At 34.6% G+C, this 17,172-nt stretch overlaps 1 protein-coding gene across 1 annotated transcript; it reads left to right on the forward strand.

Annotated features, from left to right (window-relative positions):
• The first annotated feature begins 787 nt into the window (after nt 1-787).
• LOC133174203 (uncharacterized) lies at nt 788-5,545 on the forward strand. Its single transcript, XM_061309273.1, has 6 exons — nt 788-836; nt 1,396-1,587; nt 1,780-1,882; nt 4,633-4,743; nt 5,063-5,107; nt 5,203-5,545. The coding sequence occupies exons 2-6, from the start codon at nt 1,412-1,414 to the stop codon at nt 5,215-5,217; spliced, it is 450 nt and encodes a 149-aa protein (XP_061165257.1). The 5' UTR covers nt 788-836; nt 1,396-1,411; the 3' UTR covers nt 5,218-5,545.
• Nucleotides 5,546-17,172: the final 11,627 nt, after the last annotated feature.

Genomic DNA, 17,172 nt, shown 5'->3' on the forward strand with positions numbered 1-17,172 from the left:
CTGTCCTTCAGGCATCTTTCAGTCACATTTCAGTTAACTGAATGGCAGAGTTCATCCTGTGCTTGCATAATTATCTTTTTTAAACAAACATTTATTCCAGTACTTTATTGCCGTTATTAGAGTAATGTAACGTTACAAAGTTTACAGTTTGACATATCGCAGGTCTTCAAATTACAGTGTTGTGCATTGACATTACGTATTAGTTAAATTTCTTTTACATTTTGACCAGGCCTATTAAGTTCGATAGTTAACATAAACAAGTTGTTATAGTTTAATTTGCAAATCACAAATATACAGCAAAATAAGTTTATGAAATTATAGAGTTGAACCCGTTTGCTTCCCATAATTTACAGACTCGTGCCTCATCTACCGTTAATTCAGATTATGTCCGTCCTTTTTTGGACGCCATATAACATCAATTCAATATCAATGACTGTTGGTTTTGCATCGGTGATTGTTCTTTTTGCAACGGAGTCTGTTGGTTTTATTTTTAAGTTGTTTGTTATTTTGTATTTCAGTACGGAATTGCATTGTTTGATATGCATTAATGTCTTTCCACCTCCCATATCATCTCGAACTTCTTAATTCTAAAGATCATTTTGAATTATTCCTAAAACTACATTTAATTTTCTTGTAGTTTTGGCCTACTCCAGCATAACTGTGTGTAATTCAAACATTTGCCAAAATGCTCTCTCAAACTATAAAGGATTTCATTGCGAAAACAACGGCAGTAACTGCATATTGTCGTCCCCTTGTAAAGATAATGGTCTTTGTTCAAAAGATCATGGATCATGCTATGTACAGACCAACGGCACACATTATCTTGGCCTTTGCAAGTAAGTCCAAGTCATGATTGCCTACATGTTTGCATATTGATAAAATTTGGACGTTATTACGTTTTAACGATGGAGTTAAGAAACTTTACTATATTTAGCTCACCTGCATCTGATCGAAGAATGTCCGGCGTCCGTCTGTCGTGTGTAATCTGTAGTCTGTAAACGTTTCACATTTTCGACTTCTTCTCAAGAACCACTGGGCCAATTTCCACAAAACTTGCCATAAAGCATACATACGTAGATGGGATTTAAGTTTGTTCACAGGAAGTGCCACATCCTCTTTTAAGAGAAGATAACAAAGGATTCGTAAAAATTCGGTTCATCTTTTAAAAAAAATCTTCTTAGGTGCCACTGGGCCAGAAAAGATGAAACTTATTTGCGAGCTTCATTATATACTGTAAATCAATTTTTTTCATATTACGTCCCCTGGAGTTAGGCCGGGGCCACAACAGGAGAAAAATAGAAGTCCGCCCTATGATTTTGAAAGGGGATTTTTTAAAATACTTTTTAACAAGAAGAGTATAATCTTTATGAAGTTGTTTTTATAAATATTTTTCAGGTGCACAGATGATGATATGTATACTTATTCAGGTAGTCAGTGTGAGAGTAAAACTTATTCATGGAAATTGTGGACAATCATCGCTTCTGGTGTAGGAGGGGGAATCATTGTTATTCTCCTCTTTGCCGTCGTCATACAGTGTGCAAGGAAGAAAGCGGGATCATCTAATCAAAAATATGGCTATGATTCAGGGTATACATGTTTATTCTTTATGGGGGTTTTATAATTTGGCAGTAAGAGTTTCCATTAGAAATTCATTTTATTTTTCTGGACATTATTACTCTCTAAAAAACCAATATTATAACAAACAAGTCAAATAGAAGTATGTCATCTAATATAATATTCAAAATAATACTTAATTAACAGTGTGTAATTGACATTTAGGTTTGACGACCGTGAGAATTTGATGTATGATAGAAGGTATGTTAGCCCAGACGAATACCACAGAAAACCCCTACCACGGGACGAAGACACAGCGGATCAAGTGGTTTGTTTTTTCTGTCTCCGATTAGTGTGCTTCGCCTGTTTTTATTCTGTAAACCAGTTTCCCTCTTTATTTTGTGATTTATTCGTACTTCGTTAATATGCTAACGTGACAAGACGTGGTTTACTTCTTGCAGTTTTACAATACTTTAATTTATAAGAACGAGAAGGTTCTGCTTTTCTTGTCTGACAGAATCGAATTTGATGTTTCCAAGTTCCTATTCTCCTAGGCATCACTACACATTGAAGTCGTGTCCTTGAAGAAGCGTACAACAAGAACCTCATGCACAATCCAACATCTGAGTCATCCCCCTCCCCCAATGAATATTCTAATAAATGAAAAACCTTCTTGTGGCCATCTGCCTTATTTATGTAAACAATGTATTCATATTAATACAGATAACTTTGCATCAGCTGGTTTCTAGAGAATGATTTCGAAATATTTCCCATACATCCCTAATAAAAACTTTGACCCCATGATGCGACCTTAGTCAAGCTCAGGGCTAAATATTTGAAGAAAAAAATAATTGAAGCTATGCCATGAAAATGGTGAAGATAACAAACAGAGATCGATCTAAAAAACCTACAAACAATACAGATTTGTTAACAGAGTACAAAACACGTACATTTGCCGTGAGCCCTATGTATTGATCAGGTAGGCGGAATATTCCTTAGTCAAATTTAGTATAAAACAAAGGCCTAACAATTGGTATGAAATATGTCAGTCAGAATACGACCAAATGATAGGTTACGTTTGCTTGTAAGGTCATTAAAACAATCATAGACCTTAAGAAATGCTGACTCTAAACGAGGATGTTGAAATCCCTGTAACATCAACTTGTCTGTCGGTAGCCTACCTTGGTTTAATGATTGATTGATTGTATGTTGTTTTACGTCCCATTTGAGAATTTTTCACTCACATAGAGATACCGGTGAAGGGCTTCAAATTTTGACCTTTACTCGGCACTCAGGGCCATTGAGCAGTGAATGATCGCCTGCCGTGACAGGTCTCATCCGAAGGACCCGCAACTTTCACTTCAAAGTGCCGAGCGCATGGCGAAGGAAAAGTTGCTACCCATTTTTTATCGACTTAGGTCAGTCGCGGCTGAGATTCGAACTCACGACCTCCCGATCACGGAGCGAGCGCTCTACCGACTGAGCTACCGTGAACGGTGCCTTGGTTTAAGAATTGATTGTTCTCAGAGCTTGTCCTTGAGTATCAAACAAGTTGGGAGACATAAACACCATTTGCAGGTATTACATAATTAAAGAAAGTTGACGGGGGAAAAGCTGAGGTCATCACGTTTGTCATACAATTTAGGCTGTTAGTTGGCCATTGTCGGCAACTAATTCAGTAAAACATAAAAATACAAAACAGATGTGGGAGACTATGAGGTAATCTATTAATTGAATTTACTGGTATACCTCGAGTCGACATATGAATGGAAGTATCTATTGTTATTTGAGAAAACGTCGTCGATATATCTGTTTGTTTGTTTGTTTGTTTGTTTATTGTTTAACGTCCCTCTCGAGAATTTTTCACTCATATGGAGACGCCACCATTTGCCGATGGAGAGCTACAAATTTTGACCTATACTCCGCACTTAGGGCCATTGAGCAGTGAGGGATCTTTTTCGTGCCAACACCTACTGCGACACGGGACCTCGGTTTATACGGTCTCATCCGAAAGACCGGTCTCCACGTCCCACAGTGGGATTCGAACCCGCGACGTAAGGATCAACTCCTTACTCCGCGACTCTAAAGCGAACGCTCTAACCACTGCGCCACTCGGGCGACTCTATATATCTGAATGTCGAGTTGAAGGCCACAGCGAGTGTTTTCTTCTTCTCCTGTAGGTTTTTGAATAAATTCTGCTTCGGGTCGGCAACTTAAGGAGCACAATTAGACCCCAACGGAATTCCAGCAGCTTGTTATAAGAGAGCTCTTACACAACGTTTAATCTTTTCTTGCCCTATGGTTCTTCAACATAACAATCATAAATGCATCACACCTGTTTTTAAATACATGTATTTTTATATTTAACTGTTAATATCCTCTATATTAATGGTTATTAAAAAGTAGGAAAATAAACATTCTTGAATTGACAAATTCAAAGTTACTGTGATGACAGGACTAGGATAATGATTTTGAGGAATATCCAAAACTGCCTCTTTCTTTACTCCTCACCTAAATGGTTTCAATATTGTATTTTGAACTATGTTCCAGTTACCTAAACTAGTCATTGTCTTTTGAGAAAGTCATGACACTCGGTCGTGGGTAACAACATACAATAGTTTCAATTTCTTTAAATTGATATGAAAGGTTCCAGATTTATGACACAGACTTTCTACTGAGTAAGTAGCTGTATAAGCATGTAGAAAATTTTATCAATTCAGATAATTAACAAGAAAATGAGCAACAAAATGCCAATATATGGATTCAAAGAAACAGAAAACCATAAAATTATAATAATGATAATAAAAATTAGTTAACTACGCCGTGAATATTTGGACAACTAACACTGTTTGAATTCTGCCAGTATTCTGTAATAATTCAAACTGTAATATTTTCAACAAACAACTTTTTAAAAACAAATGTTACACACAGTCGTTTCACAGAAAGCAGGGTATTGAATATGATTTTAATTGTTTTTATGACCTGTTCACAGATTTTGAGATCGACCACTGTTCATTAACTTCCCCTTTTTCATTTTATAGCTATCTTATGCAAACATTACTAATTTGACATTTGTAGAACTTACAGTCCTTTGAGAACCGGGGTTATGACCACTGGGAACCATCAGACAGCAAAGATACCTATGCTTCCATGGACAGACACTTCCAAGATCCAGCCTTTCATGCTCAGGTATATTTTTCTTATCTAAATACACAGTAAAAAGGCTCTGGATGGGAGTGATAGAAACTTTTCTAAATGGTTGCTAGACACACAAGCAGGAGATAGCTAATTAGTGACCTTAAATACTTCATGTAGTATGGTTTCTGTAAAAACTAGTATTATTTGTCTATACCGGCGTGACTTTTTATAATTAATTTATGAGTTTGATGTGGCGACATACAGATTTGCTAACTGCATTTTAATTTCATTGTTGGATGATTGTAATTAATACAAGACAGTAGATGTAAATATAATTAAGGTTCTTTAAAACTGCTATACACGCTTTCAGATAACAAGACCAAAGCTAACAACAAGTAAATACGGGACTGATAAGGTTTGATTTAGTTCTCTTAATTTTAAAATTCAAGTATTTCAATAATAACACTATTACGAATGAATTAAATATTTATGGCATTTTTTTCCATACAGCTTACCCCATTTTGACAACAAAATGAGATTGGAACTCAACAACCAGAACGTCCGTCCATACTTTCTTCTGGAAGAATGAAGGAGTCCTAAATGAAACGAAAGATAAAAAAAGACATGAATTCTGAAGTGTTCATTGTGAATTATCTCTCTACAACTTTGAAATAAATCCTCATTAAGCTGTATGGCATGGGCTATAAGTGATGTTTGCAAAACACTTCATAATCATGTTCGTTTAAGTTCGATAATTGTTACATTCTAATAGATGATATTAAAATATAAGATTTCTAACTTACAGATAATATAAAATATAAATAATGATGTGAATATGATAAATTTTCTTTTTTATCAATTGCAGTTACTCAGTGTAATAAATCTAAAAGTAAAAAGTATTTACAATTTTTAGCTTACCTGAGCTGAATGCTCAAGTGAGCTTTTCTGATCACCTTTCGTCCCTCATCCGTCCGTCTGTCTGTCCGTCCGTTTGTCTGTCTGTAAACTTTTCACATTTCAAACTTCTTCTCAAGAACCACTGTGCCAATTTTGACCAAAGTTGGTACAAAGCATTCTTGGGTGAAGGGAAGTTTTAATTGTTAAAATGAAGGACCAAGCCCCCTTACAAGGGGAGAAAATCAAGAAACAAAAAAAGGTGGGATCATTAAAAAATCTTTTTCTCAAGAACCACTGGGCCAGAAAAGCTGAAACTTATATGGAAGCATCCTGGGGTAGTGAAGATTCTAAATTGTTCACATCATGATCCCTGGGGGTAGGGTGGGGCCACAATGGGGAATCAAAGTTATACATTAAAATATATAGGAAAAATCTTCTTCTCAAGAACCACTGGGTCAGAAAAGCTGAAACTTACATGGAAGCATTCTGGGGCGATGAAGATTCTGAATTATTCAAATCATGACCACCAGGGGTAGGGGGGCTACAATGGGGAATCAAAGTTTTACATTAAAATATATAGGAACAATCTTTAAAAATCGTCTTCTCAAGAACCACTGGGCCAGAAAAGCTGAAACTTACATGGAAGCATTCTGGGGCGATGAAGATTCTGAATTATTCAAATCATGACCACCAGGGGTAGGGGGGCTACAATGGGGAATCAAAGTTTTACATAAAAATATATAGGAACAATCTTTAAAAATCGTCTTCTCAAGAACCACTGGGCCAGAAAAGCTGAAACTTACATGGAAGCATTCTGGGGTAATGTAAATTCTTAATTGTTCAAATCAATACCCCTTGGGTTAGGGTGGGGCCACAAAGGGGAATCAAAATTTTACAATGAATAAATAGGAAAAATCTTCTTCAGAAAAGCTGAAACTTACATGGAAGCATCCCAGGGTAGTGAAGATTCTAAATTGTTCAAATCTTAACCCCTAGGGGTAGGGTGGGCCAAAATCGGGAATCAAAGTTTTACATTAAAATATATAGGGAAAATCTGTTAAAATTTTCCTCTCAAGAACCACTGGGTCAGAAAAGCTGAAACTTACAAGAAAGTATCCTGGAATAGTGTAGAATTTAAATTGTTCCAATCCTGACCCCAGGGGATAGTAATATAGGGTGGGGCCACAATATGTATTACAAGGGGGAAATCTGGTGAAGAACAGCAGGGCCAAAGTTACGCAGGTGAGCGTTGTGGCCCATGGGCCTCTTGTTTATTTTAGTCGGGTTTTCAATAAATACATTGAAATGTTCTCTTTTTCCTTGTCTCCTGTGTAATCTCATATAGAGGTCAATATGAATAGAATCTTTTTTTTTATTTAAAAATATATTACCATTTATTCCTTATCTCAAGTCTTTAGCGGAAAAAGAGAAGATAACCGAAGTGATTAAGGTCATTTCAAGTTTTTTCTATGATTAGCGTCGACCCTAAAATAAAAAAAAATCATCTGGGAAAACTAACTAGCGGAAAGGGAAAAAAATAACATTATAATTATTAATTATAATTATCATCACCATCTGAGGATTTTTCTTCGCATTGTAACAAAGATTAATTTGTTCAGTGAATTTAGAATTTTTGGTACACAACCATAAAAAATGCGATGCCGATCTAAAAAGAGTAAATTGTGTTACTAGTACTTGTATTTATTCATATTTAGTGTGTATTTGATTTTAAATCTGTAACCTCAGGACTAATCCGTCCGCGGGCTCTAAAATAGGAAGAAAAAAATACTCCCAACAATCAGAATAAATATGAATTATTCTATATTTACTGGATTCCTAAACTTCATAAAAATCCTTACAAAGATACATTGCGGGTTTCAGTAAATGTACATGTTCTACCACGCCTCTTTCTTTACTCCTCACTAAAATATTTATTGTAGTTAAGGAGAAACTTCAGGAGTATTGTACAACAGTATATTCGAGATTGGTATAAATCAGATACATTGTATGTGGATACTTGAAAACCCCAAGGAACTTTCAGAAAATTTGAAATCACAATATTTTACCAATTTCAATAACATCAAAACATACGACTTTTTAACACTATATACAACATTTCCCACCATAAATTGAAGTCCAGGCTTTTTGACATCATAGACAACTGCTTTTTCAATAAAAATGGAACTCGTAAATATATACTTACCTTGTCATTGGTCATTTGCAAAAATAGTTTGTTAAAAAGCATTCTGATTGTCCACACAAGTACTCTGAAGTTGATATTTAAAAGGTGCTTTAGTTTCTGACTGACAATATCCATGTAGTTTTTTTCAGCTCCTCCAACAATTCGTTGGAATTTCCATGGGTATCAATTGCGCCCCGTTCTACGCAGACCTATTTTTGTATTCATATGAAGCAGAATTTATTCAAAACTTCTACATGAGAAGAAGAAAAACGCTTGCTGTGGCCTTCAACTCGACATTTCGATATATCGATTACGTATTATCAATTAACAATAGTTACTTCCATTCATATATCGACTCGATATATCCCCGTGAACATGAAATAAAAGATTCCACAGAGACTGACACATCTGTTTCATATTTGGATATTTTACTTAAAAAAGACCTAATGGTAACTTAGCAACAAAACTTTATGATAAAAGTGATGACTTTAAATTTTATATCGTTAACTTTCTTACTTTTGTAGCAAAATACCCTTATCACCTGCATATGGAGTTTATGTCTCCAAGTTGATTCAATAAACAAGAGCATGCTCCATGTACGAACAATTTCTAAAACGAGGCAAGCTATTGACAAATAAGGTGATGATACAAAGATATACAGAGTCTCGATTGAAGTCAACATTTTGCAAGTTTTATGGTCGATACAATGACCTTGTCAGCAAATACAAACTATCATTTAGTCGAATGCTGACTGACTTTTCATCCTTATTGTGAGACCATTATTTCCACACTGAATTGTCTACGGATTTTTCCGTATGCCTGATCATGACAAGGAGCGACGGGTGTGACCGGTTGACAGGGGATGCTAACTCCTCCATGGCACCTGATCCCAACTCTGATGTTTTTAGAGGTCCCTATTTGCTCTGATCCCGATTTGTGTTGTTTCAATGGATTCTGAGCTTGATTACTGTTTGTTATCTCCATTTTTCATTCATTAATTATTTCTTCATTTTATTTATCTCCTTTTTTTACTTTTTTCCTTCCATTTTGTCTTACCGTTAATTACAATTTCTGTGTCTTGTCCCGAGTTTGTAACAGAGCAATATTCATCGGCTTCAAACTTTCCTTCTTGTGTGTCTGTTTTTACAAAGGAGTCTATTTTTATTTCTTGTACCTTTTCATTCCGATTCTTTTTTAACTCGTTCTCTTTATCGTTTCCATCAGGTTCCATGTCTTGTACCCCTTCAGAATCCATGTTTATTTGTTCACTGCTTTCGTTCTCTTTTTTGAGCTCTGTCTCTGATCTTTGGCATTCATTGTGAATCATGAACACATTTGCTGTGTGTTTCATTTTCCACATCGATAACATGATGAAGTTTGACATACTCTTGTATAATGTCCTTGCTGTGTACACTTTCAAAAACAAGCACACAAATAGCATAACGAACACACTTTAGCTTATCTATTGCTTCCATCCTTAACTAGTTTTATGCCAATGTTCAACAAATACTGAAAATGTAGCTTAATTACACATTAAACACGAACTCATATACAGTATACCTTCTGTAAAAAGACAAATGGCAGGTATTCACATCTTACAGATTAGATTAAAGCTTATATTCCGCAAGCAAAATTCCTCGTGCTGACTCTGCAGAAGCAAACAGAAATTCCCCCAGTTTATTTTTCACACTCGCACAGAAGATTGATTTATTGATTGTATGTTATTTTCTGTCCCGTTCGAGAATGTTTCACTCATAAAGAGACGTAACCATATACCGGTGAAGGGCTTCAAATTTAGACCTTTACTTGACACTCAGGGTCATTTAGAAGTCAGGGTTCTTTATCGTGCCAACGCCTACCATGATACGGGGCCTCGGTTTTTAAGGTCTCATCCGAAGAATCCGCAACTTTCACCTCAAAGTGCCGAGCGCTTGGCGGAAGAACAGTTGCTACCTATTTTTTGTCGACTTAGGTCAGTCGCGGCCGTGATTCAAACAAACGACCTTCCGATCACGGAGAGAGACCTACCGTGACGGCTCGCACAGAAGATACAATATTTTTACTTGTAAGAAGTATTCTCCTGAAAGATTGTACAAACGGAATAAAATGTAAATTATAATGAAAAGCTCATAAAAAAAATTAAATGATTACAATTGCTGATTGAGGTGTATCTGATTTTTTAAATCCTATTTTCATTAATCTTTTTAATTACATAAAAATACTTTCTACAAATTAAAAAGAGCTGCTATTTCTTTATTTGTAACAATTTTACGCATATAGTTACGAAGAAAGATAACTCTTCACGCGGGATGTGTTAAGTTCAGAAAAAGCGAAATTTCCGTATCTATTGCGAGATCGATTTTAACTCTTATTTAATTTAAAATCAATTTCAAAACATTATCTTTTTCCATAATTTTATATTCCTCTTCAAGGTTCAATACCTTGAACGATGACGTCACAACTGTATCAAAACAAAAATTAAGAGCCTGTGAAAAGGACTATATTCTGTAGTGGCCAATATCTGCCCCCAAAATAAAACTTTGATGGAGAAATCTTTAATTATGTTCTAAACCAGGTGGATATTTGTAGACTTCAAAGCATTAAATATTTTTATCAACTATGACATCATTAGTTAGATATGACGTCAATAAAATGACGTAAATTCCAAATTGCAATGATTTTGAGAGAAAATAGTGTATTTTACGTCGGTATTTTGATTGAAAATTATCGAGCGCAGGTCTGCTCAGACTAGATCTTTTGATATAATGTGTAGAATGATAATATCAATGAAATATGTGAATATGGTACCTGAGCAAGCTTGCGCTCTATGAATACTATAGTCAAATTTGAACAAACTCTGTGCATTTTGGCCTCTATTTTAAAAATAACGGAAATCCAAATAGTTTTTGACGTCACAGAGACAAGAAAAGCCAACTAATTTTTCCAATTTCATAATATATTGTCTTAATTTGGATTATTTTATACAATATATGCACTTTTGCTCATTTCAAGAGATTTTCAAAATTTGACTATTATGGGGGCAGGAATACGCCCTTACCGTATATAGTTCTTTGAAGACGGCGCGGTGTTTAGGCAGATAACGAGGGCTAATTAGCAAATACCACGTGTTTGATTAATTGAAAATAAGGTGGATTTATCAGGTCTGTTGATTTTATTGTCATCAGTTATTTATTCCAATGAAGACAAGCAGTCGTGCTGTTATCCAGGTTAGGATTTGCTCTGACATTCTTGACAACATCACAGAATGCAAATATAAGTAATAAACAACGTTGTTTTAAGGAACATTGGGTTATGAAGAACATTAACTATGTAGATATATTTACCATGACGCTCTAACGGGTGCAATGGAATATGTCTGCAGTGCAAATGTTGTTCATAACACCATGTTCGCTGAAAAAGGTTGTTCATTTCTTTAATAAAAACATTTTTTTTTAAAAATTGGTGGAAAACTCGTTGGTCAGAATACGACCCAATGATAGGTTGTATTTGCAAATAAAGTCATTATAAGGAATATAAAATTTGCCAAATTCTGACTTTGAACGAGATACTTTAAAACCCTGTAACATCAACTTATTTCTCAGAAGCCTGCCTCTGTTTTTAATTTGATTTTACTCAGAATATACAGTATATGTTCGCCGTTTTTATCTAAATCTTTCATATGATATCTAAGTAAGAATATTGGAATTTTGCGAGAAGTGCTGACTTTTAAAATCGACGGCATACTATTAAACCGGGACAATATAAGGAAGCTCTTTTGCAATATAAATAAAAAGCTTAACAGTTAAAAAACGATAATAATGAGACATTTCAAAGCACATATTACATTGTCTAGGAAGGGAACAACAACCGCCCTATCCTCAACCCCTCCCTTCCCACCTTGACCAATTCCTGCATTTTTTCCCTTCAGGAATGTTTTTTTCTTCCTTATTTGATACCTTTAGAAATGAAAATGAGATTGAAAGGGGATACTATCCCTCACGAATAAGGTATTCTAAGTTTTGTTATTCTGCCTTCCATCATTTCGTGTGTTGATTGCACACCTGTAAATCATGGTAGTGCACCTACCACCACACCTATGACAACTAGCAAGGCTTTCCTACCTGCCTTCAATTCTGTACCTCCGTACGTAACACAGGTTTCAATATGAAAGTAAGCCGTCGACTGTAAAATTCAGTGCTTCTTTCAAAAGTCAATTACTCAGTATGTTACATCCTTTGCAAAATTCACGCAATTCACATAGCACAAATAAACATTCGCGTCCTTAAGATATTTGCACAAATGTAATTCATTGCTGCTTGGTTTCTTTTTTCTTTAAAAAAAAAACTCTTTAAAACAGTTCATACTGCTAGAGTTCAATGAGAGCTTTTATTGTGATAAGACTTGATAGTAATGGAATCAAGTATCTGCATATTTAACTTTCTTTTTTTTTTCATTCATTTTTTCGTATTTTTTTCTTTTCTAAACATTTATTAGCATTTTTTTCAAAGATTGGGGGGTGGGAGGGGGGGTACAAACTGAAAAAAAAAAAAAACATAGGACGACATGATTTCTTTGTAACATGAAAAATTCGATATTCCTGATAGATATATGGTTGCCAGCTACAATAAAACAGGCATCAACGACAAATTTTGTATTCATTTCAAAATTCAAGAACTATCACATTTTTATGAATTTAATAAGAATGATGGAATATCTCTGAATAAACAAAAGGCCAAATGACCAAGGGCCACATCGCTCACCTGGGTCACACTGAACAAAAAAATCTTCCTAACAAGATTATAAAAATTGTTATTTCCTATTTGCCTTTTTGAAATACTTTGACTCCATATTGTGTCCCCACCCTGGACCAAAGGGGTACTGAGAATCGAATCTACAAATTATTAGGATGCTTCAATATTAGTTTGACTAACATAACCTCGCTCCGATAGAAAAAAAAAAATCCAATATACATGCATTGCGTAAAATTTGATCTCTGAGATTTATTGGCCAAACCCTAGCCCCGGTGTCATCATTAATTATTAAAAAAAAAAAAGAAGAAGAATTCACACACATCACATTGGGGATCCTTGAAAAAAAATGAAAATTATGGATCTTGATAAGAATATTTTTAATTTTTTTTCTACATACTGCTATGTAGAACTTTTATCTTGTTGTGGCACCACCCTTCTCCATGGTTTACACAATTTAAAATTTACACAATATCAGGGAGCTTACACTACGTATCACTACTTTCTAACAATATGGTTATTGAAAAGATTTTCCCCTATATATTTCCTTGAAAAACTTTAATCCCCTATTGTGGCCCCACCTATCTCCTGGGGTCATAATTTGAATAATTTGGAATCTACATTATATTAGGAAGGTTAAATGTACACATACGTTTCATCTTTCCTGGTCCATTGGTTCTTGAGAAGAATTTTTGTGACCTTTCATTATTTTTGTCTTTTCTTCATTATGTCCCATTAGGAGAGGCCTTTGTCCTTTACTAGTAATTTTTAATATCCTGTACCCAAGGGTGCTATGTGCCATTTTTGGTTTAAATTGTTAAAAAGTCCTCGTGAAGAAGTAAACATAAATGAATAGTTTACAGGGACAGATAGCTAGACGGACGGATCACAAAAGCTCACTTGAGCATTTTAACCTAAGATGAGCTACAATTATTACAAGTCTCCTTAAAGATTTTTTTATCTAGCTTGTAGAAATATTCAAGAGCAGACGTTTATAAGGCAATTAGAAATATTTAAGTAAAGATGTGCATTCTGAAACTGACATCATAATTTCATACGCCAGGCGATGGGCCGAACATGAAAAAAGAAGACCTTGACGCTTTGTCAGAATGAATTAAAGGTATCAGATGAATGTTAAAATCTCGTATAAATCAGTTAAACAGGGCAATATGAAAAACATATATCCTTCTCTCTTCAATAATTTGGGAGTGAAAAAAGATAGATACGACTGGATCAAACGATTAATATATTATTGTACCGGTTGACAAAGCAGGTAACAATACAGACTTTGTAAGGCTTATTTTTTATTTGTATTTTAGAGGAACTTGAATTAAATTCTGCAAGTGGTAATCCAACTTATTCTCATAGTACCCTTTCTAACGAGGAAATTTTCAAAAATATTTCAGTTTTAAATATTTTAAATCAAACAACAATCAAATTGAATTTGATTAACCATACCTATACTGGATTCCAAAACTATTCATAAAATCTTTACAAACAAAGATACAAATCAATAACATCAAAGCAAACGACTTTTAAAACACTTTATTCAACAATTCCCCGAGATAAATAAACGTCCAGGTATTTACACATCATAGACAGCTGCTTATTCAATAGCAAGATGTCCAAGGTCCTTAATAGTCAACTGATTATAATACAACAATGTAAAGGATCCACAGAAGTTTATAATATCTTGAAACTATGTTGCCGAAAGAAAGAAAATAAGATGATAAGGGATCAACAAAATAATAAGTAATCTGTAACAAATCGTAGAATAGATCTTCTTTCCAAATTGTAACTATTACTATGCAGACTAAACAAACCATTAGTTCTTAAACACTTTTTCATAATCCCATCTCATTCCTTCTCACATTGGTTTCTTTTGGTCTTTGAAGAACATTTGATTTTTACGTTTTGGTTATTAAATAAATCTATTTTTGTCTCATTTTTATTCATCCCAAATAACCCTTCCTAATCATAACTATGCACAAGTTTGTTTGCTTAATACTCAGAAGCAGAGAGGATTTTCAAAGAATCAATGTAATTTTTACTATATAATCAATAGAGTCCTGCCCTAACACCAGAACCCTTGCCCCAGGGGCCATGAAATTCACAATTTTGGAAGGACACTCTTCTTCATCATAACTATGCACTTAGTTTGTTTGCTTAATATTCAGGAGCAAAGAAGAAGATTTTCAAACAATTAATGCATTCTTGCTATATAATCAACAGAGCCCCGCCCTTACACCAGAATCCCTGACATAGGGGCCGTAAAATTCAAAATTTTGGGAGAGGCACCCTTCCTGCTAATAAATATTCACTAAGTTTGTTTGCTTAATATCCATGAGCAGAGAGGATTTTCAAAGAAGCAATGCACATTCACTACATGATCTATTGAACCCCGCCCTAGCACAAGGATTCCTGACCCAGGAGTAAAGAATTTCACAATTGTGACAGCGGGTTTAATGCTTATTACAACTTTGCCAAACTTTGACTGCCAGACGTCCATAAGTAAAGCAGAAGAATTTCAAGAATGCACTCATTTTTAGAGATTTAGTCCCACCCCTCAGGCTCTAGGGGACTGGGATCACGAAACTCGCAATATTCGTTTCCATTTACTCATAAATGTCATGTACTAAAATGGTTGAAATCGGTTCAGAGGTTTCAGAGAAGAAGTTGAAAATTCAAATGTTAACGCACGACGGACGAAAACAGATAGCAATAAGTCACCCGGTGACTCAGGTGACTTAAAAATTGAACTGTATATTTATTACCTTGTCATTGGTCATTTGTAAAATTATTTTGTTAAAAAATTATTCTGATTGTACAAACAAGAAATCCGAAGTTGATAGGTAACAAGATGCTTAAGTTTCAGATAGACAATATCTATGTAGTCTTTAGAGATCAATTTATTGGAATTCCCATGGGTACTAATTGTTCCCCGTTATCAGCAGACGTATTTTTCGTATTTATATGAAGCAGAACTTATTCAAAACTTCTACATTAAAAGAAGTCTCTTGATGTGAAATTTAATTCGAAATATAGATATATCGACTACGTTTTATCAATTTACAATGTTCATTTTCATTCCTACAATTAAAAATATTCATTTTCATTCCTACATTGATTCGATCTTTCCCTTGGAACTCGAAATAAAAGACATCACAGAGTCTTTTTCACTCACCTTTTCACTTTTCACTCACAGAGTGTTTCATATTTGGATATTTTACTAGAAAAAAATTAATGCCAACCTAACAAAAAGACTTGATGATAAAGGAGACTTAGACAATGGAGCTTGATTAGTGTTCTTTATCTTCATATTTCCTTAAGACCTTCAGAGAGAAAGGGTTAGACTTCTTAATGCCAGTCGGCGGCAAGCTTGCAGAAGAGTCACAATATGACTTTGCATTTAAAGATACACATATAAATCTATTTAAAAGTATGAACATAGAGCAACTGAATGTCTTCCATGTTGATTTATACAGTTTGTAATAGATTATTCTTGGAGGAACTTTTTTTTTGCAATTTACTAAAACCAATTCTATAGTTGTTATAATGACCTGGTTAGCAAATATAACCTATGATATCAATGGGTTATATTTTGTCTGACATATTTCATACTAATTGATAGGCTTTTTTAAATAATAAATTTGATTACGGAATATCCCGTCTACAAGAACAATACATAAAGCTCATGGTTGACAAGGGGTGCTTTCTCCTCCTCGGCACTCAATCCCACATCCAGAATTTCCTGGGGTCCGTGTTTTATGCCCTGCTTTTAGATTTGTATTGCTTGTAGGTTTCTTTTGTTCAACCAATTATACTTATCTCCACTTTTTTCTAAAACCGGCCACGGTAGGCTAGTGCTAGTGCGTCTTCCTGATCTCGTTCGCCGCACCGAGTCAAACCCAAGACGTGAACATAATTAGTGGCTGTTCCTTCCCCAAGCGCCCGGCATTAGAAATGAAAGTCACGGGTCTTTTGAATGAAACCCCCCAAAAAATCCGAAGTCCCATGTCACGGTAGACTGCTCAATGTCCCTGCGTGCAGAATATAGGTCTAAATTTGAAGCCCTTCTCCGGTACATGTTGACGACGCTATAAGAGCGAAAAATTCTCGAATGTGTCGTAAAATAACATACAATCAATCAAATCCTTTTTCACCTGAAAAAGTTATGCAAGATAAAATTACCATTACAATCATTCAAAACAATTCACTGGCTTTGTTCTGAATTTGCATTGTAGTAAAAAGATGATCTAAACTTTCTTAAATCTATTTCTGTATTCTATATTAACCTGAAAATAAATTCAATGACATTGGTATCAGTTTGCTGCTGGGGCAATGTTGAATTAGATGTGAAGATGTTTCAAATTTTATTCTGTTTTCTTACAACTTTTCTCTTTCATTCCTTTTTTTTTTTATAGATATTAACAAACAATTCAATTATGTTAAAATATCTCAGTGTTCTAAAAAATCTAACAAAAACAACGCATAGGTTGAAGTCAATATTTTAGTTAATTGAAGATCATCAAACATACTCATAAATTGATATTAACACAAAGGTGTGCAATAACGCAGAGGTAAAATGATGATAGAATAAGATGTTTTTGAATTTGAAAAGAAGGGAAAATGTATGTCAAGTGATTCAAGGTA

Source organism: Saccostrea echinata, unplaced genomic scaffold, assembly GCF_033153115.1.
Source record: "Saccostrea echinata isolate AGI-Se365-2 ecotype Australia unplaced genomic scaffold, CSIRO_AGI_Sech_v1 ptg000057l, whole genome shotgun sequence".
NCBI classification, from domain to species: domain Eukaryota; kingdom Metazoa; phylum Mollusca; class Bivalvia; order Ostreida; family Ostreidae; genus Saccostrea; species Saccostrea echinata.

Bases quoted from the DNA above. Each gene is read 5' to 3' on its own strand.
- LOC133174203 (XM_061309273.1), top strand. From the start codon at position 1,412: ATGTATACTTATTCAGGTAGTCAGTGTGAGAGTAAAACTTATTCATGG. The intron at 1,588-1,779 runs GTATACATGTTT...ATTGACATTTAG, and splicing joins AAATATGGCTATGATTCAGG to GTTTGACGACCGTGAGAATT. The intron at 1,883-4,632 runs GTTTGTTTTTTC...TGACATTTGTAG, and splicing joins AAGACACAGCGGATCAAGTG to AACTTACAGTCCTTTGAGAA.